Genomic DNA, 27,090 nt, shown 5'->3' with positions numbered 1-27,090 from the left:
GGCAACAAAATTAAATGGGAATTGCAGCTTGTTCCATGATGAAGACACTAAATCTAGCTGCATGTATGAGCCATGAGGTTTTATATGTGCTGTCAGAGGCAGAATGTTCAGGGGGAAATGGAAATTTTATTAGAACAGAAAAAGGAAACTTTCAAACAACACAGGCTAGAATGCAGCTGGCTTCTTTTTCCACTGTTTTTGATTCCAAATTGACCCCTGTGATAAAAAACAAAGAAGAACCAAACAAAAAAAACCAACAAAACATCAAGGGGATTTAACCACCATGAGTTTTCTTTCAAGTCTTTCTAAAAATGACTGAAAGAGCAGTCAATGTTTCTGAATTACTAATATTTGTCCATGAGGAATAAAGAAAAGTACTTGAAGCTCCAAAATCCAGTCACACTGTGGAGCTATGACTGGCATTTTACACGTAGTCTTTTACCACTTAAACTTGCTTTGTTTGTATTACTGCAGCATCTCACAAGAGCCACATTGATTAACAGCAATCTAAACAAGCTGGAATCCTTAAAGCAAACAAACATGGTTCAGGCAGTAATGCTTCATTCTTTCACAAAGGACTTGTAGGAAACAGTGAGCCCATCAAATCTGCTGTGCCTGTGACACCCAGGTCAGCTCATGCTGGGAAATGGCTTCTTGACATGAGGATTGTGAACAGGTCTCATCATGAGGATTTGAGGATTTGAAAATCCTGCCCTTTCCATATTGCTGCAATGAAGGGTCACACGAGCTGAGGGAGCTCAGTTCCCACACAGACATTTGGCATTCTTGGCTCTTTATGAGCCACAAGTCCAGTAATACTCACGTGGGCAAAGCAATTCATGTTGGTGAGGGGTGCTTTGGCCCAAAATTCCAGCGCCCATGCCACTGTGCCCATGCCACTGTGCCATGTGCTGCTGCCTTGGAGGGCACCTCACTGATACCAACTGGTGCAGAAAGACAAGGGGATAAATCTTGGAGGAAGCTCTTCACTGTTGAAGGGCTTTCACTGGCTCAGAAACTCATCTGCTTGGACATTCTGCCACAACTGGTGCATAGAAGAGAGGACGTTTAGATGATGGTTTCTTCTGCCAGAAATTCCAACCAATGTGATACATTAAAAATTAAATATGCCATTTTTTCCCAAGCCTGATCAAAAGTCCTTTGAAGTCTGTGGCAAGAACTCCTCTGGTTTCACCAAGGCTGAAAGTGGATCCATAATCCATAAGTCCTATTTTCATCATATGGAGAAGAAAAGACCACAGTTTTCTATTCTTCACTGACTGAAGCTGGATTTACACTTTATCTGTCCTTGAAGCTTTAATGCATTGATTCCAGCAAAAATCTGTGAGTATAAAACCCCCACTGTAACTTCCCTCATTTCACTGCCTGGAGGTACTGACATCAATATACTCATTTCTCCAGAGATGTACATGATTTTGAAATCTGTCTCATGCTCTAAGATCAGCTTGGACAGATTGTGTCTTTGTAGGTGCTGCTACAGAGCAAAAGATTCCCAGTGTATAACTAGTTAATATTCCAAACAATGATTTTTTTTTCCATTTTGGATAGAGACCTTGTAAAGAGATACTGCATTTTTAAACTTGCAAAAAAAAATTAAGAAGAAATTTTTCCTTGTGACTTTTGAATATTTTCCCATAAAAAAGGTAAAAGCTACCTTCAAAAATTGTCTTGTTTGTGTTTGTTCAAATACAATATAGGAGTTGTTATTATTGGTTTTGACTACAAAAGCACACCAGACAGAAGCTAAACTTTGGTTAATTTTTCCCCCTTTTATAAAAATGTTGAATTTAGGGCTTGTCATATTAAAAAAAAATCATATTTGTTGCACAATTATAAAAGGCACATATAAATGACTTGAAGAAAGTCCACTTTCCAATTTTAAACTGATTAAATAAAAAAATAATTAAAAAAAAATCCAGAGTATTTTCCACCAAAATACCCCCAAAAACCCCAAAAATTACATATAACCAAATGAGACAAACAAGTGGCTAAAAAGGCCATTTTTTCTCCTGGAGTTTTCAGTATTATTTTCTCCATCATTATGGCTGTGTAGGAAGCAATATTAAATAATACATGAGATGATTTGATTAATATTTTCTAGACACTATCAATGCAAAATGAGGCAATGGTTGAAATATTTACTCCTCCAGGCAACTTCATCATGTTTTTCCTTAATACAGCATGAAAACAGAAGTAATAAGAGAACAGAGAAGAGGTGGTTCGAAAAGAAGATCAACAGCAGAAGTGAATTCCTTTTTTTGAGGTAATCCTTACTATGATGTTCACAGCTGCCTTAGCAGATTTCAGGTCCCAGAAGTCATTTTCACTCTTCTTCAAGGATCTGCTGCCTTGCTCGAGGAGAGAACAGACACACAGACAGCAGTTCCTGTGCTCAGGCTTCCTCTAATTGCAACAGGCAGATCTTTCATCAGTAATTCAAGAATTGAGCCATAGTGCCTAAGTAGAGATTAATTTATTCCAGCTGATTGGCAGCTCCCAGCTATCCCAGGATGGGGAATCATGTGCAGCTTGGAAGCCTTGGCCTCGTCCCTGCGGCGTGAGATGCTCCAAACCCACCAATGCAGACCCACTGAAACCTGGCTGGTGCCCAGATCATCTGCACTGAGCTTTGTTCTGCTGCATGCTGGAAATTGCAGCCCCCACTTGTCCCTATGGCCAGGGTCATCTGCCCTTGAAGAATTTTATTTTTTCAATGGAGGCAAGAGTCAAAGTTATATTGAACTCAAAATCCCCATCGTGGACGCCGGTCTTCCGGAAAGCTCCACCTGAAGTGTTGTTCTCCCAGTAATGGTGCCAGTGTCCTTTGCTGTCTGCTCCAAAGCCATACACATTCACCTAGGAGGGAAGGGAGAACTAGAGTTATGGACTGGAAAGCAATTGCTTTACATCTGAAGTGCTGAAGAAACTCTTTCTTCTCAGTGTATTTACAGGCAGCAGCACCTGAGGTGCTCAGTGGCGTCCCGAGCTCTCCTGCTGCATGACAGGACCACAGAGAAACAGCCCAAGGCCTACCCAGGGCATGTGACATCCTAAGCTATGCTGAGACACCACCAGACCTCAGCTCAGAGGGAAAAGGAGATTTCTATCCATTAATTCTTCTTTAGCAATAAGAAAATGCATTCCTATCCCTTAAGCATCGCTGACCTCAGGAGATCAGTGGCTTGGGATGGGAATCTCTCTTCAGCTGATTTAAGCCACAAAAACTGAAAAAAAAATTTGTTTGGTCCTGGTCTTCCAAATAATGACCCAGGTGACCACATTTATATGCTTGACTATATGATATTTGCAGTTACTTCAGAGAAAGATGGATTTTATGTTCTTTGCATGTGTGCCCAGCTACAGCCTCTCCTCTCTCAAAGGCTCATTTGCTGATGGCTGTGTCTGTCTCCTCTGATGGTAACAATCCAAACATCACCACTGATTTATTTAAACTGAGAGTGGTGAAATGTCTGACTGAATTAGAATGGGTCATAGCCCCAAAGCAGCTCCCTAAATCAACCACACCCAGGTCCATTCAAATATGAGCTATTTTTGAGTTGTTTTGGGTAATGTCAGTGCCCTGTTCATTGCCTGCTCACCAGAAAACAGGCTCCAGCCAATCTGCTGTGACTATGATAGAGTTTCTTCCAATATCTTTAGGAGTATTTCCATCACCTCTCCAAGTACAACAGGTCTGGGGAACCAAAACTCTCAGCAGCAGATGTGTGTCCAGGACAGGGATTTTGCCAGCAAAGTGATTTTGATGCCCCATGCTGACAAGCCCATACTTGCAGGATTTTGTAGAGCTGACCTGGCCTTACTCTAACTAGCTGAGTCTCCAGTCACCTTGGAGCACCTCACATCACTCAAACCAGGGAATTTCCCCAAGTGAGTGCTGGAGCAAAGGCACTTACTGCAACCTACATTATAAACCCACAAGCCTGAGTTTGAAAATAGGAGACAAAACATAATTCAAACTTTCACTAGCAAGATGGGCACAGACACCATTCATGTTTAGATGTCTTTTGATACCAGCTGGAATCTCTGTTTATGTTTAATTATATTCTCCTGGAGTACATAGCAAACTCTATGATTTGCTGACATTAAAAAAATCCATCACTGGCACTGGAGCATGTCTGCATGCTTCTGAGGAGTCTGCACATGTCTGAAGAGAAGGTGGAGAGGGGGAAACAAAGGCTGAGTGAGTGGCCAGGGGTTGTTCCTGGCTCTCCAGTGTGAAATGTCCTGATTTTTATCCATATATCCACACACAGACAGACTTTACCTCATCGCATACATGGAGAGCAAACATCAAAGACAGAAGGCCTGTGGAGGGGTATCTCCCATGATGCTCCAGCCAGTTTTCATAGATGTATTTCATAAAAGCTGGATTATAAACCAGGATCTAGGCAAAATTGGAGAGAAAGACTCATTAATAACATACCCTGGGAAAAAAACAATGGTAGCACGTCATTCCTAAAGGACACTGGGGTAGGGGACAGGGTATATTAGTTATATAATAACTAATAATAATAGTTATTCCTTGAAGGCAAATAAAAGGCAAAATAAGTCCCATATTAAGTGCATTCAAGAATATTTCCCATGTGCAATTACATATCAACAGCCCTTCCTTGGTCTTGATATCCCTCCTGCTTACAGTAATGTAAATCCTGGAGATTCCTACTGAAACTAATGGGAATGAAACAGCACAACTGAGATGGAAATTAGGCATTAGCCATTCAGCTCTCCTTGCAGCACCCTGCAGGTGAGCTCTGGGGAGCTGGAGTCCTGAACAAGGCAAACATGAGATGCCAGGACACATTTCACAGAACCATGGATTAATTCAGGTCAGGAAAGACCCCTAAGATCATCAGCTCCCATCAGTTTGAGTTGGGAACATAAGAACAACTGCCTCTTCTGCACAATGTGCCAGCCATGTCTTGGTATCTCTACAAGTACAGAGCTAAGGAAACCAAGGACCTTAGGAAGCCTATCAGGTCGTGTATGCTTCTTTTATCCTGTTTTTCAAACATGCCATTTTCTATGCTGTATGTTCTTTTCTTACAAGACATAAAATGCATTTGTTTATCTCACAAAGGTCATCTCCCAGAGACAGAGCACTTAAGATAAGACCTGAGAGTACAGTAAATCCAAGGACTGGTAGGAGCCCTTGGTTTGAACACCCTCCCCTGAATGAGGCAGAGACTTTTCCCTCCACGCTGTGTTTGTAATTAGAGTGACAGCATTTCAGTGCTATGTGGTTAGCTGCAAGGCTTTTCCTTTTAGAGAGTCAGAGGTTAATTGCTGCTATTGCATCCGTGTGTAATCTCTTCTCACAGGCTGTTTTGCATTGCACAGTGTGGGAAGAAACACAGGCTTCTCCTCTCATGCTCAGGAAGCTGCTGCATATCACTGCACCCTGGGCTCTGCCCCTCAGCTGTGCTGTGAGTTTAACAACCTGCCCTGGTGCTTCTCACAGGGGTCTTGCAGAGGTTATCATGTACCCCACAACAGGTCAGGATGAGCTAAGGGATTATTTATTGCACCCTAGAGGTCCATGGTTTGAAGGAAAGGAAAATAAACTGATACTAGCTCAGGGTCTCACCTGAAGGCTTTGGCAAAACCTGGCCTCTTGAATGAAAGGTGTGTGCCTTAATTTGTAATTTTAATGATCTGGAACTAATGTCAGGCTTTAACAACCCTTGATGGATTAGACACCTGTACTTCTTTGGAAAATCAGTCTGTCCAAAGGTTGAGAGACATTTGTTTCTCTGGAAGCCAGAGGTTCTTGCTGGTTATAGGAAGAGACAGCCTGGGTTAAAGCCTCAAACCATGCAGCTACAACAGCAGAAGTCTTTTCACAGGGGCTGAAGTTCCTCCATGGGAATTAACCCCATGGCAAATCCTGCCCCCAGCCTGTCCCTGTCTGTGCTCTCATGCAAACTGTGCTCGAGCATTGCCTGTGGGAGCTGGAACACACCTGGAGCAAAACCTTGCTGGGCTTGGCCTGAGCTCAGCCTCCAAGCTTGTTTAATTGGGTGCAGGTAATTACTGCAGCTGTGGGCTAAGAGCCTAGCACCAGGAATTCTCCACTGACCTGGAAACACACAGCTTTATTTGTTCAGAGTTCACTTAGCTCCTTATTACAAGGACCTGGGATCAGGAACACCCTTGGTGTTCAGAAATTAAAATTATTTCAGAAAACCTCTGACATCTCTCCTCAGTATCATTACATACAAATGGCTGCAATGGGTAGGACCAGAGCAGTTACTGTGCAGGACAATGCTGCACTTTGAATGTTCCTGAGCAGAACCAGAGGAAGTGACGCAGCCTTCAGAACAGAGCTCGTGCAATGGCATAGCCACAAAAGCAATTTCTTTCCAACCACAGTTATTTAGTGGTTGATCTATGGCCTAAATGGCACACAGGAGCCAAATCTTTAGCTTAGCTGAGCCTTTTAAAGTGTCTGTATTTTGCAACTTTTTATGAATGTCAAGGGCTTGCTTGGATTCTTGCAGTCTCCCAAACAGGCAAAAGACCTACAAATAAATTAGCAGAACAAACCCACAAACCAGCACTGCTCACCTTTTCTTTTTTGACTTTGATTTTCCTTGGAACTGGAACATATGTGCTGTTAAAGAAAAAAGAAAGCACCATGATAAATAAAAGCCCAACTTATTAGTATTTTCATGTAATTCCAAAGAAAGAATATTCTTCACATACAGTGATAAATTCAAATTATTCTAAAGTAGTAAATTCAAGAAGTTGTTGTAAAATGAGGCTGCAATTAAGTAACACAGCAGGAAAAAACTTGAGCTGTCACTGAAGCAATTTTATAGGAAACTATTCCATTCTTAACTATTCAAGTTAATTATCGACAGTAGGACACAGAAGATTTAGTTGAGAATATACTGTAGAGTCAATACTATGTGGAGCTCAAGACTTCTAATTCTTGGATCATTATTGTTACAGTCTTTGATGATGGGAAGGACTTTCCACTTAATTTCATGGCAGAAAAACCTTCTCCCACCAGGGGGAGACTTTTCCTCTCCTAACACTCGGAGCGACCACATGATTTTCAGAGTTCACCAGTTCTGTGGTTATATGGAACTCAGGCATTCCAGCACGCAGCCCCTCTCAGAGAGCTCTTTCCCTCCTCCCCAGGGTGATGCTGAAGGTTTCCTGCAGTTTCCAGCATCAAACTTCCAAGTTACACCTTATGACTCGGCTGAAATCATGAGTCATGTCTTGAAAATGAAAAAAAAGTTTATTCCCCACATCTCATGCACAGTGTGCGCTGGCATTGCACAGCTCATCACGAGTGCTGGAAGAAAAAAAACATCCTGAGTTTGTTTCAAGTGAAAAAATTCGGGTGAGCTTGCCTTGTAATTGGAGTATATCCCAAAATATATCCTGCATACCTTTTAGATAGGTTGGGGTAAATCATCAAATAACCTTCCATTAGCTCAGTCTCAATGTTTTCACTTGGGTTTTGGTGACAAGGTTCCTGTCATCAAGGTTTATTTTCTTTGAACCACGGAACATCATCACTTTTAAAACTTAGTCTAAATCTACCCAAACAGTGGTGACCTGGCAATGCTCTCCTGTGCTCAGGGCTGAGGCAGTGAGAGAGGAGATGGTGGTTCCAATGCTCCTGGGAGGTGATGCTGGTGGGGAAAGGGACACTCATGCAGACTTCTCAATCTGGTCTCGGCAAATATTCCCTTGCAGCTGCAGCCCATGCCTGACCTTGATCAGCAAATCAGTAAACACAGTCTTGGTGATCCCATGCCCTTTTTGTGCTCAGCAAGACAAAAATGGCTTCTTTGCTGGTAGAATCTACTTAGTATCATATAAACAAACAGTAAATATTTTCTAAAAAGGTGATGTGGAAGGAACAAGAGGGCTGTATGTCATGGATAGATACAGCAGAATACCAAAGAGATGAGTATGTAGTGTCATGACAGTACTTGTGGACATCTCTGATCTGACCAGGAGACTGCTGGAGCTTTTGTCAGACGACATATTAGTCATTTTAACCAAGATCTACTTCATTGTTTTTAGAATACCCAAGTCCTGCTGTCATGTGACTGCACAATTTCATAAAATGACACAGAAAATATTGCACACTGGTTAAGATGTCTGCTCTGATGCTCATGTAAAGCCTGGGCTGCAGGGCAGCCAGGGAATGAGCGACCCAGGAGGCACCAAACAGGAGTGGGACAGTGACACCTGTGATGGAGGTTCCAGGCAGTGGAACATCACCTGGGAAACATCTTCCATGAAACACCTTGCAGGGCTCCAGTGGAATCTGTCATTGTCCCTGTATAAAACATTCATTTCATTGCCCAAAACATTTACTGAGCCCTTGACCCAAGATGTGTAACATTTTAGGGAATACTGTCACTGTCTTTGCCAAACAAAGTGGAGTTTTTTCACCATACAGATTCCCAAAAGATTTGCAAGTGAAGGCAACCAGGGTAAATATATGGCTCCTGAGGGCCTGAAAAAACTTTCCTATCCCAGAAAAGGCATTTCTTAGTCTTTTCTGGAACAATGCTTAGCCTTAGAGAGATGTTTTTAGATGGAAATACATCAGTCAAATGGGACTGAGAGTGTCTGAGAGAATCACTCAGCTGTCAATTGAAGCTAATATTAAGGCAATCTGAAGTTTGGCTTTTGTTTTGAATCATAAAAAATTGCAAGAATTATGGTAATACTAAGAGAAGAATATATTTAACTCACAGGTTGTGAGTTTTAGGAAATTCTTTCATACAGAAAATTAAAGACTGTGTAAAAGTCTAACCAATAGAGGATGCTTATCTTTTTTAGCTATGAGTGCACTTGGGTTCTTGTTAGCCTAAACTCAGCTGACACTGTGCAGGCTGTGCATGTGGAAAAATGCCCAAGCAGACCAGGGTAAGCAGATAAGTACTTCTTCCTTTCTAAAATACTGACTTTCAAATGTGTTTTATTTTTATTTCATGCTTTCTCCCCTTTAAAAATGTGCACTCAACAATTTCCTTATACCCATTATCTGACACTGTGTGTTTAATGCATACTTGTAGGTTAATTCTACAAGGCAAAAATTATGCTATGTACATTGCTATGATTTGTATGCTTATGATTTTCTGCTTTTATTATTCCAGCTTATTAATTATGCAATTTCTCTGTTCTGAGTATGGCAAACATCTTAAAATAGTGGTATTTCTTTCATGTGGTGAAATAATTGCACACTAATTTACACCAGATGCTTACCAAGCCCATATGTACAATCTAATTATAAATATATGATATATCCTGTAATTTATTAAGCAAAGGTGTTTTCACTTTCCTGTGCTGTGAGTGCATTGTGGTCAGTTATATCTGCCTAATAGGCTAAGGGCTCACTTGAAATCAGTGCAGGGCTCAGAGCTCAGAAGCACCAAGAGCTTTCCCCTGGGGCAGGGACAGGCAGTGGACCTGCCTGAAAAACATGTGCCCATGTAAATTATAGAACAATAGAATCATTTAGGTGGAAAGACCTCTAAGATCATTGAGCCCAAAAGCTAACCCACCACTGCCAAGTCATCACTAAACCATGTCCCTAAGAGCCACACCTGTACATGTTTTAAATTCTTTCAGGGACCGTGACACCACCACTCCCATGCTCCAGTGCTGGGCAACACTTCTGGTGAAGAAATTGGTTTTGATATTCAATCTAAACCTTCCCTGGTGAAACTTGAGGCATTTCCTCTTGTCCTGTCTCTTGTTATTTGAGAGAAGAGACTAATCCCCACCTGGCTACAGCTCATGTCAGGGAGCTGTAGAGAATGGTAAGGACCCCCCTGAGCATCCTTTTGTCCAAGCTGAGCACCCCCAGCTCCCTCAGCTGCTCCTTGTCCTGCAGACCCTTCCCCAAGCCCCATGACCCTTCTCTGGACAGGCTTCAGCACCCCAGTGACTTGTAGTGAGTGGTACACTTTTCTAAGTGTACTGATTTTTCCAAGTTGTGAGTGTGTCTTGAAAGTGGATTTTTTTCAAGCCAGTTTGTGATTGTATGTATTACGTGCTGCTGATAAAAAAGGTAAAAGGAAGCTAACACAGATTTTTTACAAGTTAAGGGAATCTTAATAATAAATGAAAAGAATCTAAAATGTATCTACAAAGAGAGAAAAAGAAATGAAGAGAAGAAATAAATCTTCATTTGTTTTTCCATCAAAGAGTCTTAAAATTGTGAAGTGGTTCTTATGCCCCGTCAGCAAGCCCAAGACACACTTTTCCAAGTTTAAATATCTGAGACTTTGAAACTGGGAAAAAAAGTTTAAATGTCTTGAACTATTTCCCTCCGGAGTAAAGCAATCTGATCTGCTCTTGCTGCCTGTGTGTAGCAGAGTGTCACCAAGCAACCCCACAGGGCTGTGGTTTCACATCCAGCAGATAACCTCACACACAGCACAAATGTCACGTATTTCATTCTCTGGATTAGGAAAAGCCAGCTTAGAGGGAGGAAACGAATCTGCTAGCAGGCTTCCAGAAGAAACATGCATTTTGATCACATTTCTAATTCTGGTGCTGCCATAAATCTAGCAGGAGACAACCTTTACTTCTGACAGCACTCAGAAAAGAACTGGGGAATAAATTCCAGTGTGCCACATTATTGCCAAGTAGAAATCTTGAATTTAAGGCTAAGACGTGGAGGTGACACATAAAACATTGTTTCCTCTGCACAATTCTCAGTCACATTCCACCAGGAAAGCCAGACCAAATTCCTGACCAGCCTGTCCAGGGGAGCTCATCCTCTGGACGGGACAACAAATACTGCAGTCTGCATCTGCTCTCCCTGCCTCAGGTCAGCAGCCTGCAGAGCCCCCTCTGCCTCCTCATCCTCTTCTGCAAGTGTACTGACTCCAAGGTGTTATTCTTGTGCTAAGAATAACACAGGAACAGGCAGGAGGTAGTATTGTAGAAAGAGCAAAGAAGGCTTTATTCAAGAGAACCATGCAGTTTTTATAGTGATATGATAGGTTTTATTTGATTGGCTAACTAACAGAAACATCTTCACACACTGTCTTTGAGAAGAACAGAAAGACGAAGTAGAAAAACACCATTTGCAGATTGTTTGTACTTAACAAGTTGTTACATCTTTACAACTCCCTAAAAATTCTCACAAGCCGCTGTGAGAGATGCTTGCTGTTTCTCTCTCTCCATCCCATGGGACCCAGAGAGGAGGAAGCATGAGCAGAAAAGCCCAAAATGAGGCACTGAAACCCAAAGCTCACAAGCCTTCTGACCAAACTGGTCACCTCCACCAGGAAAAACTCCTCTTTTCATTTCTCAGAGACCTCTGGGGATGTAAGGGACTGGATCTCGATCCTTGCCTCAACAGCAATCATAACATTAATCTTTTCCTAGAAATCAAGTGTTTAGGGCTGAACTCTGAATTGAGAGGGTCTGTAAAGCACCCCTAGGCCTTACCAGAAGCAGGGATTTGCCCCACACAGGCTACCATCTCCTAGAGCAGCATGAAACATGGAGCTCCCACCCCCTGTGCCTGCCCTTACTCACAAGTTGATGGTGCCAGTGGTGAGAGCAGTGACGACCCAGCGCAGATCCAGGGTTTTGAAGGGGATCAGGATCATGCTCACATTTGCTGCCAGCTCTCTGTAGCTCTCAGGATAAACAAAGTGGTGAGTGGTCTTGCTCCCAACATCTGATTCGTAGCCAGCAGTGGGGGCACGGTTCATTCTGCAGCCCAAAAATAACAATTGAGACAGAAAAGGAATTAGGTAAGCGCAAGAACATGTGAGTTTTCACCAAGTCATTTGCTTGAGGTCAGGAATATGCTCCCATGGCTAAAAGGAATGCTATATGCAGGGTTTTCAGACAGCCCTGAGAGGTGTAGGGGTCCTCAGACAAGCTGGAATGATCATAACCCATGTGACTGAACAGTAAATGAAAGCTCAGCTTTAGTGTGGAATTCCTTGGCCTGAACAGGAGTGTACCAAGTGTATCTCTGAGCACATTCCTGTGTTCCATTTGCAGTCATCAAAAGAGTGGTGAGTCCAGGAGGACACATCTCACTTCATCCTAAAGCTGCATCCTCCAGCTGGTGAGAAAAACATTGCCCTGAAGTACATCAGCTTGACTTCCTACAGTTCCATTTCGCCCTTATCCATCCAGGTGTATTTGAATGTCTTAGGGTCAAGGTAATAAACTATGCTATGAGTGATGAGAAGCAGCAAATATTCCTTATGGTTCTCCCACAAAAAGGCACAAAAGTCAGTGCCAAATAGACACAAAGACACTGACAAATACAGGAGCTGTTGCTGACCTTTCATCTACTCAAACCTTACTTTTACTTTGTGGTACTCCAACAGATACTCATGGTCGCTCTGCACACATGGGGTGCTTTAGGGAACCCTGGGGTCAGTGCATGGAGATCTGGAAATCTGCCCAGGACCTCCAGGGCTCAGTTAAGATGTGTTGGCCAAACAGGGCTGCCCTACCTTATGCTGGATGTATCACAGATTCCCCAAATCAGGATTTTCTGAGTTGGAAGGGACCCACAAGGATCACTGACTCTTACATGAGTGGCCCATACAGGGAACAGAGAGAGGATTTCTGGACTCAGGACTGCAGGAATGCCTCTATGCCTGTGTTCACTTCTGAAAGCCAATCTGGGAACACATCAGCAATTCTCTCCCTGATGCTTTAGCTGCTCAGTGGCAGAGATTTGCATATTTCTGTGGTGCAGCACAGTGTACATTAGAGATCCCTGAAGCAACTTGTACGAATCCATGGTGCTGTGCAAAACCATGGAGAAACCCCTCAGCTGTCTCTGAGCAAAATGCTTTTTTTCCCTGCAAAAACATTATCTCAGCTCCTGGCAGAAGCACAGGGAGGACAAGGAGGGATGTAGCTGACGAGGTAATGAGGAGCATCATACATTGCCAGACAACATGCTGCCCTGGTTAATGATAACAGGAGAGGCAAAATCTGTTTATCAAGTCTATGCCAGGCTGTGTTATTGCAGCTCTCCCCCAGGTGAATTACTTAAGTTTCTTCTAACTCCCTTCAAGGGAGTTATTAGTGTAGTTAGAATATCCTGCCAGCTCATGGATTTGTTACTGAGTTCCCTTTTACTGCCTTCCCTGCCAGAGATCCACACCATACTGTGTAGAAACCCTGGAAAAGCACAGGACTTTCTGTGTTTTGCCCTGAGATTAGTCAGTCAAAGGTATCAAATATGGGTCTTTCTTTCCATCAAGACAAAACCAAGGGTGACATGTTGGTTGTCTTACAGCCTGCCCTTGGGTCCATTGACCTTTCCTGCCACCATGGTGGGGCTGTTGGTGCCATACAGCAAAAGGTAGAGCTCAGCAGGAAGGACCAAGCAGGAACTTCCTTCTGTTGGAAAGCAGATAGTTACACCAATAAAAGGGGGCTGTCTGGAAGGAAAGGTGCCCCCTCAGACTCTTTGGCTCTCCCCTGCACTTGGCTGTATTACCAGAGCGTGTGGAAGTGAATTTCAGGTCAAAGATTTTGTGTTTAATGCATAGAGGGGTCAGCTTCTCTTCTCACTCATGGTGAATCCTAAAACCTTGTGCAATCCTCTCAGATCTGGCTTAAGATTACTGAAACATAGATCTGAGACTGCAAGGTTCACTAAGATCCAGAATTTTGCCTTTGCCAGGGATGGCTGCCTATGGGATGGACAAGGCCTCAGAGCAGAAACATGCACCTGATTGTGTTACTCTTTAGTTATTACTACCAGCTTTACCAGCAAGGTCTTTTCTGCAGGGGTCTGGAAATGTTAAGACAGGCAATTTAAGAAAGTCCACACAGGAATGGGGCTGTCTCCATATGGAAGGACACAGAGTTAAGCATAAATGCACCACAGCTTCCCACATTTGCAGCTGTCCCACATTTACAACCTGTAGGAAATATGTTGAGGCCACTCCCTTTCCCTTCATGAATCTGAAGACCAGGTTGGTGCCTCTGTCATTGGGGAGGTGCTTTTGGCAGGGAGCAAGACATGCAACTGCAGGAAGCAACTCCTGATGTGATTTTTGAAGATGTAGGTGTCACCTGAAGACTCTATGCCATGCTCAAACCACATTAGAAGCCAAGGTGGCTTAACAGTTCAAACAGTGTTGACCTTATGTTGATTTGTTCTTGACTTCAGTGCACAGCTTCCTACTAAGGCTTTTGTTGCTTTTGAGAGAATATTCCCACACGTGGCATTTCAAGAGCAATCTCTCCTTTCCTGCCCTTTACTGCTCTCCAAATTATTCTGTGCTGGCAGCTGTGGTGTGAAAGAAAAAAATCCTCCTGAGTTTGTTTTAAGTGAAAAAAATTGGGTGAGCTGGCCTTGTAATTGGAGTATATCCCAATTGCAGATGACACATTGGAGATGAACTTAGTCCAGGTATTTTGGCTGCCCTCTGGCTGATAAGCTCTGCTTACCTAGCTCCTGCTTGCCTTTCAGTGGAACAATGTAGCCAACCTTGCTGCCTCAAAAGGAAGAAAAAAATGCCATTCTTTACAAATCTGCACCCAAATAGGTGACTCCTGTCCACTGAAAAGAGTCTTTGGCTTCCCCACCCTGCCACTGCTTAAGAATGAAGTAGTGCAAGAAAGTCAAATCTAATACAGTCAGCTAAATGTCTGAAAGATCACTCATGAGCACTGGCTGCAGAAGTAACTCTTACTCATAAGTGCAAATCTTTTTTTCTCCTATATTTTTTAACACAGGCAATTATGGACTGTGCAGAACAAGCTACACCATCAATACCTATTAATGTTTTTTCATCCAAGTTAAAACACGAGGTGATACCTCCAACACAGAGTTGATGCCCCTGAAACACAGACTTGACTTAAGTACCAGGTTTCACTGGACAGATCCTGAAATCACTTGTCCCTGCTATTAGCAGTGAATTTGAGCCAGCAAAGGCAGCTGTGGCTGAGTGTTCCCTCTCACCTGAGCACGAAGTCGTGGGAGTCGATGTCGTGGCCGTACTGGGACTGCCGCAGGTTGCCCGAGTTGCCCACGACGGCACAGCGCCGGCAGGAGTTGGAGCCGCGCTCCTGCAGAGGGTCCCCGTCCCCAGGGATCACCCCAAACAGCTCTGCCAGGGTGGCATTCAGGCTCTTTGGAGCTTTCTCTCCCTGCAGCTTCTGTTGGGGAGAAAAAGCACTCCAGGTTACCAACGCAGGCAGCTTTTCTGTGAGATAGAGATGGCTTGGAACGTCTCCTCAAAGAGGAATCCTGCAGCTACCCACAGATACTGCCTTCTGCAAGGCTTTGTGTTGGGTGCTAAAGTGGGAAAAAAATCAAGTGGAAAACTCCTTAACTTTTCAAACTTGGCTTCCTTTTTCTCCTCCTCCTCCTCATCAGATTCCCACACTTCCTCTCTCTAGCCATGACAGAACAGATCAAGTATTTTCCCTGAGGCTGGCCTTAGCAGAATAAATGTTCCTCTGGTGTTCTATAAGCCTAAAACCACTCTGGGTCAGGTATTTTCTGTTAGGATATGTGTAAGATTTCTTTTATTTATTTATGTGTAAGATTTCTTTTAACTCTCCTATAAATGACAGAAAAGCCTCAGGGGAGCTGATGGAAGACAGAAGCGGCCTATGTCCCTGCCACAAATTTTGGCATATGCCAGGAGTGGGAGAGGGAGATGGGAAGTGAACTGTGGAGGAACCAGCTGCTCATGCAATAGGAAACTACTAGAGCTAGCCCTGAGGGCTGGAGATGTATAATCATCTAAAAAAACTCCAGGATGAAGAAAACCACCCGGATTTGGTCATTGTGTCTGTTGCCAGGGAGGGGAACTGTTCTGTAGCAGCTCTGTGGTGCATGGTGGAAACAATGGCTGGATTGGGAAGGCACAGGCAGGTGCAGAGCAGGTGATGGTCAGACACTCCCCTTGTGGGGCTCAGCTCTCTGAAATTTACTGAAGAGGCTGGCAGTGCTGGCATGCTCACACACAGCATTGCTCACCCTCTGGTGCCACTTCCTTCCCAGCTCACAAAAGGAGAACGGCTCCAGCACAAGGCCAAAAAGGCTCTGTCCTGCTCTGCCAGCCCAGGGCATGGAAATACAGGGAGGGAGAGAAGAGAAACACATTTTCCCACAACTCCAGGAATGGCCTGGGCTAACCTGGCTTTAGTTACCAATGTGTTTCCCTTGACTGCACCAGGAACTGTTAATTTGTCCTGCTCTGTCCCTCTCTCACACAGATACAAACAGGTGCAGCACTGTAATTTTTGTTTAAATTCTGTGCTTTTTGCAGGACCTTATTTGCACTGAAACAAACAACAGGTCTCTGGAGCTCAGAGCTGGAGGATGACATTGAGAACTTGGAACAAAGAAGACAAAGAAATGCACACACAGACTTAACCTTCCCACTAATCCTCCCTAATCCATATACATGTATATGGACTGCACAAGGTGATTAGGATGCAAAGTAATTAGGATGACCAGATGAGCACTGTAATTATGACTCTGTATGTCACCATTCAGTGCAAGGCTCAATTATATAAATAAAAAAGGTCATCTAAATTTCTGTGTGATCCAACAAACACATGGCCACATATCTAAACTCTTGCGTGTTCCTAATGAATAGAATCTAACCTTGTCTTACTGTGAATATGAGAAAAACAGTGTTAGAAAACTTGTAGCCTTCAAAATAATTTGAGACTTCAGAGATGTCACAGAGTCCAGTACAGGTGTATAATGTAGTAAAATATGATCTTTTTTGAAAAAGGCACTTATTTTGAGTCATTTGAACACACATTTACAAATACCATATACGCTCTCCTTCTCTGTAAAGATGAGCTCTTAAGTGTCCTTAAGAAATGAAAAGGAAACCCACCAAAAACTTATTCTTGAACTGATTTTGCCTGAGAAAATTCAAGAACAGGAAGGCAATTTCCAGAAAATTCCAAGTACCTGAGTGCCCTTTTTAAGTCACATTTTCTTTTCGTCCAGATTAACAGCATCAGAAAAGGGAAAGACCTGGAGTAGTGATGCATTTTTGCTGCATTAGGATAGTAAGAAACATCCTGGGTAGGCACCTCCATTTACACAGCTCAGGTATCCACCACTCTTTTATGCTTCTGTCCAGAGTAACTCTACTGCACCCAAGCTGAAACATGGGAACCAACACCAACCTGAAAGCAGGACACCACTGTCCTACAATCCCCCTGTTGTACATAAATTCCATGGGAAAGACCATTACTAATGCTAGAAATTCCCTCAGTGACCTCAAATACGGTGATGACCTTATTGCAGTGTGTGCTGAGCATCCATACAATGAGACATATGTCCTTAACTCATTTCAAGTGCTCTGTTTTGATTTCTCAATGATTATCTGTTTGAAATACACGTTTCAGGCCTAATCTTCTATCAACAGTGGTTACTCTTTGACGTTTCAGCAAAACAGAGAAGAGGAAGCAACAAAGCTGATTTAACTCCAAGGCATATTCAGCTTATAAATGTTCTTAACATGCAGCCAGTTCCTTATTGCACAATGTTTGCTTGGCTTATTGAAAAAAGACCATTTTCATAGCATTACAATTGCAAGCCAATTATAGTTTATTTTCCCACACCGAATTTGTGTCCTATTATTTTTAAGTATTGTTGTCTTTTCTTTTTTTTTTTTTTTCTCCTCCTTATCAAACTTCCACCAGGTCTGGCCTTTCCCATAAGGAAATCAGCAAAATCACAGAGTGAAAGTCTGTCCACGCTGTGCAGAGCAGAGCCACAGCAGTGCCATGTGGCTCTGCTAGGACAGCATTCTCCCTCCAGGTGCTGTGGATGTGTGACAGGGACATGAGTATGGATATACCTGCTACAGGTGGCCTTAACTACACTGAAATACTTGACCCCTGTGTCCTGAGTGAAGTAGCTGCTTTTCTCAGAAGTCTCTGCAAGTAATATGTGTGTCTAAAGAAGCAATTTAACTTTTTGTCCAAAATCATAAAGCATCTTAACCCATCTTGTGCCCCATTTAAAATATCACTCAAAAGTCCAGCTTCCCTTCATAAGATATTTGTGCATCACTTGAGAGTCAACTCTCCACCTTAGGTTGTTATAAACTGTATTTGGGAGTCCAAATTGAGAATTTTCCTTAATCATTTCTCAGCCTTAGAAACTCCCCATTTCACACACAGAAGTGAACTAGCTGGTTTTGCGTCTTCTCATTTTAAAAAAGCAAGCAAAAAAAATAAAAAAAAAGAAAAGAAAAAAGGGAAGAAAAAAGAAAAGAACCCTCAAAGTTCATGCACTCCCTTTATTCACCCATGAATGGCCCTCCAAGGAAGAGCCTGCTGTTCCCTCCTCATCACTGTGCACTCTCCCACTGAGGATAACAAGGGATTTGCTGCTTTTTTAAACTTCTCAGGAGGTTTCTCTGGGCTCTCACTACCAGCACACTGACAGCACTACCGAGCAGCAATACCCAAAACTTGGCTAAGGGGGTGCAAAGGGAGAGTGTGAATTCAGCCAAGGCTGCTCAGAGATAATGGCTTGGAGTGGTGAGGACACAGCTACAGCCATGGATCTCAGAATGGTTTGGGATAGAAGAGGCCTTAAAGATCATCTCATTCCAATATCTGTACCTTGGGCAGGGACAGGTCCCACCAGACCAGGCTGCTCCAAGCCCCATTCAACCTGGCCTTGAAAACCACCAGGAATGGGGCATCCACTTCTTTGGGCAACCTGTGCCAGTGCCTCACCACCCTCAAAGGAAAGAATTTCTTCCTAATAACTAAACTTAAACCTGTCTTCTTCCAAGTTAAAACCATTCCTTCTTGTGCTATCAGTACATGCCCTTGTGAAAAGTCCCTGTCCAGCTCTCCTTTCAATATCTTTATTTTTTCAATATCTCCTCTCAATATCTTTGGATATTAAAAGCTGGCCATAAAGTTTCCCCAGAGCCTTCTCTTTGTCAGATTCAACAACCCCAATTCTCTCAGTCTTTACAAGAAAGGTGTTCCAGGTATCTTCCTGCCAAAACACAGCCAGGCAGCCTGGGGCAAGCTGGGGTAGCAATACTGGGGTTTGTGGATTTTCTAATTTTTTTAAACTGCTTTTCAAAGATAAAGAGCAAATGAGAACGAGAATCTCTTTTGCCCAGCTACTAATGGTCTCACTGCTGCAGTTTGGAGGCATTAACACTCATGCAACACTGTCCAGCAGCAAGATTAATCCTAGCAAGAGTCAGGTGGGGCAAATCCAGGTAATCTCTGTTCTACAGACTCAAGGAGAGCCTAAAAGGAAATCATCAATTTTAAAGATGTCTCTTTGGTCTGAAAAATATGGCTTTATTCTTGTTATATTTAATGTCCTTCAATTACTATGTATCTCATCTAAGAGTTGAAGGGGAAGAAGAAAGGAACTGCCAAGAGTTTGGACTTTGTTTATTGATCTGTGTAGTCAAAAAATTGACATTCTCAAATATAAATATATACATGCATGTATTCTGTAAATATCACACAATGATATGCTGAGTTTTACAATTTCTGACTTCCATGGTTGGTATGGGTCACCCCTACACTACTCGGACCCTTGTGCTGAGAGAGACCTGTGAGCTTGGACCACCTCCACATCCATCTGTCCTCACCATAGGAGGAGCAGCTCCAGCCCAGCTGGACTTATGTTGGGGCTGCCACTGAGGGTGAGAGGTGGCCCAGGGTCAGGTTCTTCCCATATGTCCAAAGCTGCTCTAAATGTCACAACCAGGCAGCTCAACTGCAGGTGGGGCTGGGCCAGGCACTGGGACCAGAGCCTGGAGCCTGGCCTGGATTTGGGATTTGGTACCCCCTTCTGCAGTGATCTGGTAGCTGCCTTCAAAGTGCTGAGCCCTCTGTATTGCTTTCCAAGTGTCACAGACAGCATCCCAGATTCAAAGGAAACTTCTGGTGATCAAAGTATTTGGACACATTTTCCTCAGAGAGCATTCAAAATGCATGACTCAGGTGCCAAGCAGCTCTGCTGCTGCCTTAAAAATCAGAGCAGCTGCCCCAACTTCCCCAGCACGTGTTGGGTGGGGATGACCCTTTGTTCACCAACTGAAAGCAAATTTTTAAGCCATATGTTACATTTTTTCCACAAATATAATGAGTTTAAACTAATATTTTCTTTTTGATACACTAATAACATGGCCCCAAGATCTGAGCTTTCTTCCAAAGAAAATGCAAAACCCTGAAACATTGGAAGACTCGAGATAAAAGTTCTTATAACTTGATAGTTTATGAACAATGTGCTACAGAGAAGATTGCCAGGAAACTCTGAGCCTAAATTCACTTATCACAACTTCAATCCATCAACCTCAACATTTGGGCTTAGAACAGCAGGTTCTGATCTCCTATTTTTATACTTTCTGACCACCAAGAAAAATGTATCCAGCCCTTAGAACAAAACAAGAAAACTATAAATAAATGCTGTGCTTTGTAATGCATGTAATTCTTGCCATGTTTCCTTATGTATGGGTGAGGAGATTTAGTGAGAACATTTAGTGAAATTTAATGAGAAATTTAGTGAGAACATCCACAACATTTGTGTCATGGTAAAACAATGGAAAGCTTGCAGGTGAACCAGTTCAGGGAGGTGAGAAAGAAAACATAAACAGAAAGGAATGTACCATGTAACACCAGGTGCCACCTTGCAAAAACACTCTCACAGTCTCTGAGCATCAGAGGAGAGAAGGCAGAGGAGAGAGAGAGAGGGAGGAGGCAGGAGACAGGAAGGGTGAGAGGGAGAAAAGGGAGGGAGGGAGAGATTTCTAACGAAATGTTCACAGCCTGAAGTGTTATTAATGCCCAGATCCTCCCTGAGAGAAGGGGATTCCAATCCAACTTTGAGTCACAAAAAGCACAGAGCAGCTGCAGGGGTGTATGCGGGAGAATCTGGGCCATCGTTTGCTACCTGATAATGAAGGGCCAGTTTATCAGCTGTGGGTATTTAAGCAAATGGGAAGCAGGGAACAATCCTGACAACATCCCCCGTGTTTCCATGAACAAAGGAAAGCCAGGAACATTTTCAGGGGCCTTCTCTGGAGCAGCCCTGCCCCATGCAGCAGGTTGAGCCACTGCAGGGATGGTGGCACTGATCTTCTCCCCCTGCTCCTTCCCACCTGCAAAGGGGCAGCACCAAATCCAGTATACACAAACACTTTTATTCAGAGCAAGCAGGAATATTTCCTTCTAAAGGTCACATCCTACCAGGCTGAAAGCGTTCAAACTATATATTCTCCAAATAAAACATGAAGCCACCTGGCAGCCATGGGAAGGGCTGTAAGCAAGGGAAACCACCCCATTCTTTGGTCCCAAATGTCTCTTTGTCTCCAATACTGGTCATTAACTCTGAAATCCTCCTCACTGTCCTAGGACTGGAGGGATCTAATGCTGCAGGACTATTGGGATGAGCAGGACTTACTCACATCTGCAGCACAGGGTTAAGGGGGAGGGAGAGCAGAGTTTGGGGCACAGGCAAGGGCTGTGCCTGCTTTTAGGGCAGCACATCACACGGGCCTCCCCATGGCAGGGAAGTCACAGCCATGCAATAAAGAGCTCCAGTGCATCTCAGAGCCCCAGCTCAACAAAATTACAGCTGAACAAAACCACCCCACTGTCTGAAATCAGCTCCTGAGAGTGAACACACAGTCATCCCCCCCCACCGCAAAAAGAAGTTGGAGCAATCTCAGGTTTCCTCAAACCTCCTTTTTATGTAGAAATATAGCAAAAAGTCACTAATTACTGAGCTGGCAGAGCACACAAGAGTGAAACATGACCATGAGCAACGTTTTCTTAAAGACTGGCCAAAATCTCAGAGTTGTTTTGAAGATGAGCCTAAAAATGAGCAGCAAAAAGGGAGTTGCCCTCAGGATGCACCTGGGAATTATTTACTGAAGAAATGACACACTCTTGGAAAAGCTTACCCAAAGCAACATGTACATAAGGAATCAGCTGCAATGAGGAGGTGAGGCCACATCATGTCTGGGGTTTACCCAAAACCATCTTTCAGAGGAGCCAGGGCACTTTCTTCATCTACTACACATTAGGGCAAAAACTTTCAGGGAGTAAAAACTTCCAACACAAAATGCAGTTACGGGGGACAGGAGAATATTTCACACATCCAGGTTGAAGTTTGAAAAAGTCTAGGAATCTTAGAAGATTTATTTTTACCATCTCAAAAAAAATTGCTTTGATTTTGTATTCTGAAGTGGTGTATTCCCTTTGAACATGATCTGAATAATAAAAGAATGAAAACACTAAAAGATGGTTAGACAGCCCTGAAAATTAATGAGCAGCTTTTGTTAGGGATGGGGAGTGGAGACTTTTGGCTGTTCTGAAAAATCTGCTTTCTTCATTTTGCTGAAAAAGAAACAAACTTTCTCTTAAAAAATCTGTTTCAAGTTGAGCTGAACTTTTAATACACTGGTGAGGGCACACCTGGAGTGCTGAGTCCAGTTCTGGGCCACTCACTCCAAGAAGGACATTGAGGTGCTGGAGCAAGTCCAGGAAAGGCAACAAAGCTGGGGAAGGGTCTGGAGCACAAGTCCTATCAGGAGACTGAAGCTGAGGGAGCTGGGGGTGCTCAGCCTGGAGAAAAGGAGGCTCAGGAGTGACCTTGTCACTCTCTACAACCACCTGAAAGGAAGTTGTGGCCAGGTGGGTCAGTATCTTCTCCCAGGGAACTGGCAACAGGACAAGAGGACACAGTCTAAAACTATGGTTGGAAGGTTTAAGTTGGACATCAGAAGGAATTTCCTCACAGAAGGGGTGATCAGACATTGGATGGGCTGCCCAGGGAGGTGGTGGAGTGTGACAGTGTTCACAGGGGTCTCAGGTTGAGGGAAGAGACGAGGATCTGACTCCATGTTTCAGAAGGCTTGATTTATTATTTTATGATATATATTATATTAAAACTATACTAAAAGAATAGAAGAAAGGATTTCATCAGAAGGCTAGCTGAGAATAGAATAGGAAAGAATGATAAAGGCTTGTGGCTCAGACAGAGCCCAAGCCAGATGACTGTGATTGGCGATTAATTAGGAACAACCACATGAGACCAATCACAGATGCACCTGTTGCATTCCACAGCAGCAGATAACCATTATTTACATTTTGTTCCTGAGGCCTCTCAGATTCTCAGGAGGAAAAATCCTAAGGACAGGATTTTTCATAAAAGATGTCTGTGACAGTGAAGTCACCATCCCTGGAGGTGTTTAAGGAAAGACTGGATGTGGCTCTTGGTACCCTGGTCTGGTTGGCAAGGGGGTGTTCAGGCACAGGTTGGACTCGATGATCTCAGAGGTCTTTTCCAACCTCACTGATTCTGTGATTTGAGGAAGCACTGCTTCTTTTTTTCCCCTGTTTTACTACAAGAAGGAGCACCACATATTCAGACTTCTGTACTGAGTCCCAAGCTTTTTCTTCTTTTAATTTTTTTTCCTAAGAGAGAATGCAGTCAAACCTCATGCTTCAATCAGTGAGTTCTGAGTGCAGAATGCAGAGTGGCTTTGCTCATGGTGCCATGAGTAACCTCATCCTCCCATTACTGAGCTCAATCCGGGCTATGTCCACTCCTTTGAAAACTGTCAGAGGTCACATCAGCCCAGTTCCCTGGTGAAACCTCAAGCCAGGGCAAGGACAAGGACCTGAGCTTGCCACCTTCCCTGCACAATGCCCCAGCAAAGCCCAGACAGTAAACATGGGGACCAGAAGGAAAAGTGGCTGGAAGCTGCAAGGAAAACCACAATCAATGGGAAATCAAAGCCAAGGGCAGTGAAAAGATACAGCACCTGGAGTACTTGAGACTCACTGCAAAAAGGAGGGCCTCATCATAAAGCAATGATATCATTTACACAACAATTAAAGGTGGCAGAGTTCAGTGGGGTTTATTTTTCAGCACTAAATGCAACAGCCAGTGGAGTGAGAAGTTATAAATCTGACACAGCCTCATTCCCACAGCACCTGACATCCCCTCCAAACCCAAATGTCCCCACTGCAATAGCGGGTGCCTGTTGGAGAGGCCCCCTCAGGATGCCAGGGAAGGCCTGGAAGCCCAGAGTTCCACAACAAGGGTTGTGCTTGCTGCAGAACACCAAGCTGCAGGCTGCTGTGGGTTCAAAGAAAGGCACAGGGGACTATTTTCCCAGAAGAGGGGGAAAAGAGCTGCAAAGAAACTGTGATTTCACCGGGGCTGTTGCAGCAGCACCTCAGCAGCACAGCCAGGAGTAAATCAAACAACTGATGTCTTGTTTCAAGAGAACATAAAAGGGGCTTTTGTTAAGCAAAACAACAGGATGCATCTTTTTCCCTTCTGTGCTTTATGAACAAGACATCCGCTCGCTTTCATGATGCTTGGATCAGGGTAGCTGAACCACCCTGCTCAAGGATCCACCTGGGGCTGTTCCTTCCCAGTGACCCACAGCCACCCATGAGCTTTCTGGATCTGTTTTACACCATCAGCCACAACAGAGAATGTTCTAATAGGCATGGAATAAATAATTTCCCATTTAATCCTGCTAATTATTTACCTATCTTATGGTAGGGAGAGCCCCTGGGGGAATCACACACTTCACAATTAGTTTGATTATCCACCTTGATGAATGGCAAAAAGCCCATGTGAAGCAGAAACAGGGGTTACAAAGCCTGGTCTTTGGAAGAGAAGGGAGAAAATGACAGAGTTGACATTTGCAAATTCTGGATCCACCACCTAACTCTGTCAGGAACTTCTCTAGCTTGTGGCAAGTGAATGTGCACTCCAAGCCCCTCTGAGCTGAACAGCAGCACAAACACCCTCTCCTTCCACCTCTGCCTTGTCAGCTGAGACAGCAAATGCCTTGGGCAGAAAACATCTTTTTCTGTGTGCTTGGCACCCCTGGAAGCCTGACACCACCAGTGCCCCCCAAAGCCTGGGCTGTACCCACACCCCCACTTACCAGCCACCACCTGTAGCTGTCTTCTGGGATCAAGGCATTGTGTGAGGTCAGGAAAGGTTGCATAGTTGAGTTGAATCTCTGGTCGAACCAGAGGGAATGTCCCAGCTCGGAGATGCACGTGTGGCAGCTGCAGGGTCTCCTGGGATACTTGAAGAGCTTCTGGACGTGCTCTGAGAACTGCACCACGAGATGTCGGGGGTCCCAGGTGGTGGAGGTCACCTGGTGAGTGTAGTTGAGCAGGAAGGATGTCACTGTGATCAGCAGGAAGGCGAAGGTGAACACTTTCACATTCCTCCTCCTCACCACAACCATCTTTGCCCCTGGGGTTCTGGCTGAGAGCAGCACAGTGTCCAACTTAAGGCAAAAAGGAAAAGCTGCAGCAGGTCCCTGCCAGTCACCACCCCAGCCCCAGGCTGAACTGATGGACTCCACTACTTCCAGCCACAAGGGAGAAGCTTCATCTTCCCCACATGGGCTTAAAAAAGGACAGGCTGGGTATTTCGTTTCACCTTCTCACAGAGCTTCCAAGCTCCTTCCACCTCTCTGTGTCCTGTGGCTAAACCTCTCCTGGTGAGGGTTTACTGAAGGCAGACCCTTGTCTTTCTGCATACAGAAATTAAAACTCAGGTTTTGTGTGTGAGAGCAAGCCATACATTAAAACAAGCAAATTGTAGACAGGATTGTATTCTTTTTCTTGGAATTTAATTCCTGAAGAATTGGATCATCTGGGGTTGTACATTCCATCAGAGAGACATGCTCCAATGCCCATTCAAGCCATGGAGAGAAGTTTGCAACCTAGAGACACACAGACAAAAAAAGAAAGAAAAATGGTCAGATTTTTTCTTTTTTCATTCCTCCGAACCTGATTTCTCTGCTTTCCCCTCCCCATCCCAGAACTTCTGATCCGGTCAGAGCCCTTGAAACAGAGCCCTGGTTTCAAGCTCAGCTCTGGTATTTGCACACTGAGGAGCGTGAGGGTGAAATTTTGGAAAGGGCAGAGCATCGACCTGTGGACAGAGTCTCTGTATTGAATCAGCCTCCTGGCTCTGCTCTGGCCTTATTTGTGTTACAGTTTGTAGCTATTTGAATGACAATGAGTCCCCTCCCTCCTTCAGGCTGACCTTGATAGCCACAAGATATGCAGCAAAGTATTCAAAACTCAGCAGCTGAGCAGCAAGCACCCAGCAAGGGAGGAGGAGCAGGATGGGGAGGAAGATGAATCAGTTATTTTCTCCTTCTTTCCCCAGCCAGCTTAATTTCTTACGGAATGGGGTTGGATTTGAGATTAGAGAAAGCCAAGAAAAAACAGCTCATATGTCCTGGGACAAACTGGGAAAATCAAAGTATAAATGGCCTTTGTTTCACATGGAAAACTGCTCTTTTTTCTGTCAAGGAAAGGTAGGTGACAGCAGCTTGACCCCAGCCTAGGCAGAGAGGCATGGATCTGCTTTGGAGGTACAGAGGGACCCAGAGCTGCTCTCCCTTCCCCTCCTGGCAGCAGTGATTTAAACAAGTTTTTAAAAGTCATAAAATGAATCCCTTCATCCCACAGTGTTATGTGGGAATGCCATTGTGGGACAGGCATTGTTTTGTGGGAAGAAAAACACGTTGTTTATAAAACTTCAGCTGTTTACAAAAAGTCCCAAAAGTGCCATTGCTTAAATAACACTCTTTGTTTTGTTGTTTTGTTTTTTTTAAAGGGTAGGAAAAAAATCACAGACGCAACCATGTCAGAATATGTGCAACTTATGAACAAATGAAAGCCCAGGGAGAGAAGCCTCATTCACTGCTCAGCTGCAGGCTTCAGCCCAGCAAAGAGCCAGCAAAACTACAACTGTTACCATGAAACCTCCCTATTTTAACCCATTCTGTGCACGCATTGAGGCAGGACCCCCCTCACTGCCTCCTGTTTACCCAGACAGGAGGGAAGTGCAGCTGCAGCATCCCCAGCTTTCCTGCTGCCTCCTCTCCTGGGCATCTGCCAGGAGCTGCCCCAGGCCAAACCACTTCACCACCACCTTGGAAACAGCTTGGATTTTAGAGGTGCTGTGTAAATATTTACAGAGTCCCACACAGCCAGTTCTGAGAACAGGAACCTCAGAGCTCGTTTTTAAGCCTTTGCCCCAGGCTT

At 44.0% G+C, this 27,090-nt stretch overlaps 1 protein-coding gene across 1 annotated transcript in view; it reads right to left on the bottom strand.

Annotated features, from left to right (window-relative positions):
* Positions 1-236: 236 nt before the first annotated feature.
* Positions 237-27,090, bottom strand: part of ST3GAL1 (ST3 beta-galactoside alpha-2,3-sialyltransferase 1) — a 77,893-nt gene continuing 51,039 nt past the window's right edge. Inside the window, exons 2-7 of the mRNA XM_054296004.1 lie at positions 24,960-25,754; positions 14,984-15,180; positions 11,569-11,748; positions 6,607-6,652; positions 4,307-4,426; positions 237-2,877 (exon numbers count right to left, since the gene is read on the bottom strand). Of these exons, the coding sequence (XP_054151979.1) occupies positions 2,704-2,877; positions 4,307-4,426; positions 6,607-6,652; positions 11,569-11,748; positions 14,984-15,180; positions 24,960-25,271 (1,029 nt within the window). The 5' untranslated portion in view covers positions 25,272-25,754 and the 3' untranslated portion in view covers positions 237-2,703. The remainder of the gene's footprint in view (positions 2,878-4,306; positions 4,427-6,606; positions 6,653-11,568; positions 11,749-14,983; positions 15,181-24,959; positions 25,755-27,090) is intronic.

This window comes from Melozone crissalis, unplaced genomic scaffold (genome assembly GCF_028551555.1).
Source record: "Melozone crissalis strain CALT ecotype California unplaced genomic scaffold, PUWL_Pcris_2 ptg000002l_1, whole genome shotgun sequence".
Taxonomy (NCBI): Eukaryota; Metazoa; Chordata; class Aves; order Passeriformes; family Passerellidae; genus Melozone; species Melozone crissalis.
The sequence above is the reverse complement of the archived record's forward strand: the minus strand, read 5'-3'. Positions and strand labels throughout refer to the sequence as shown.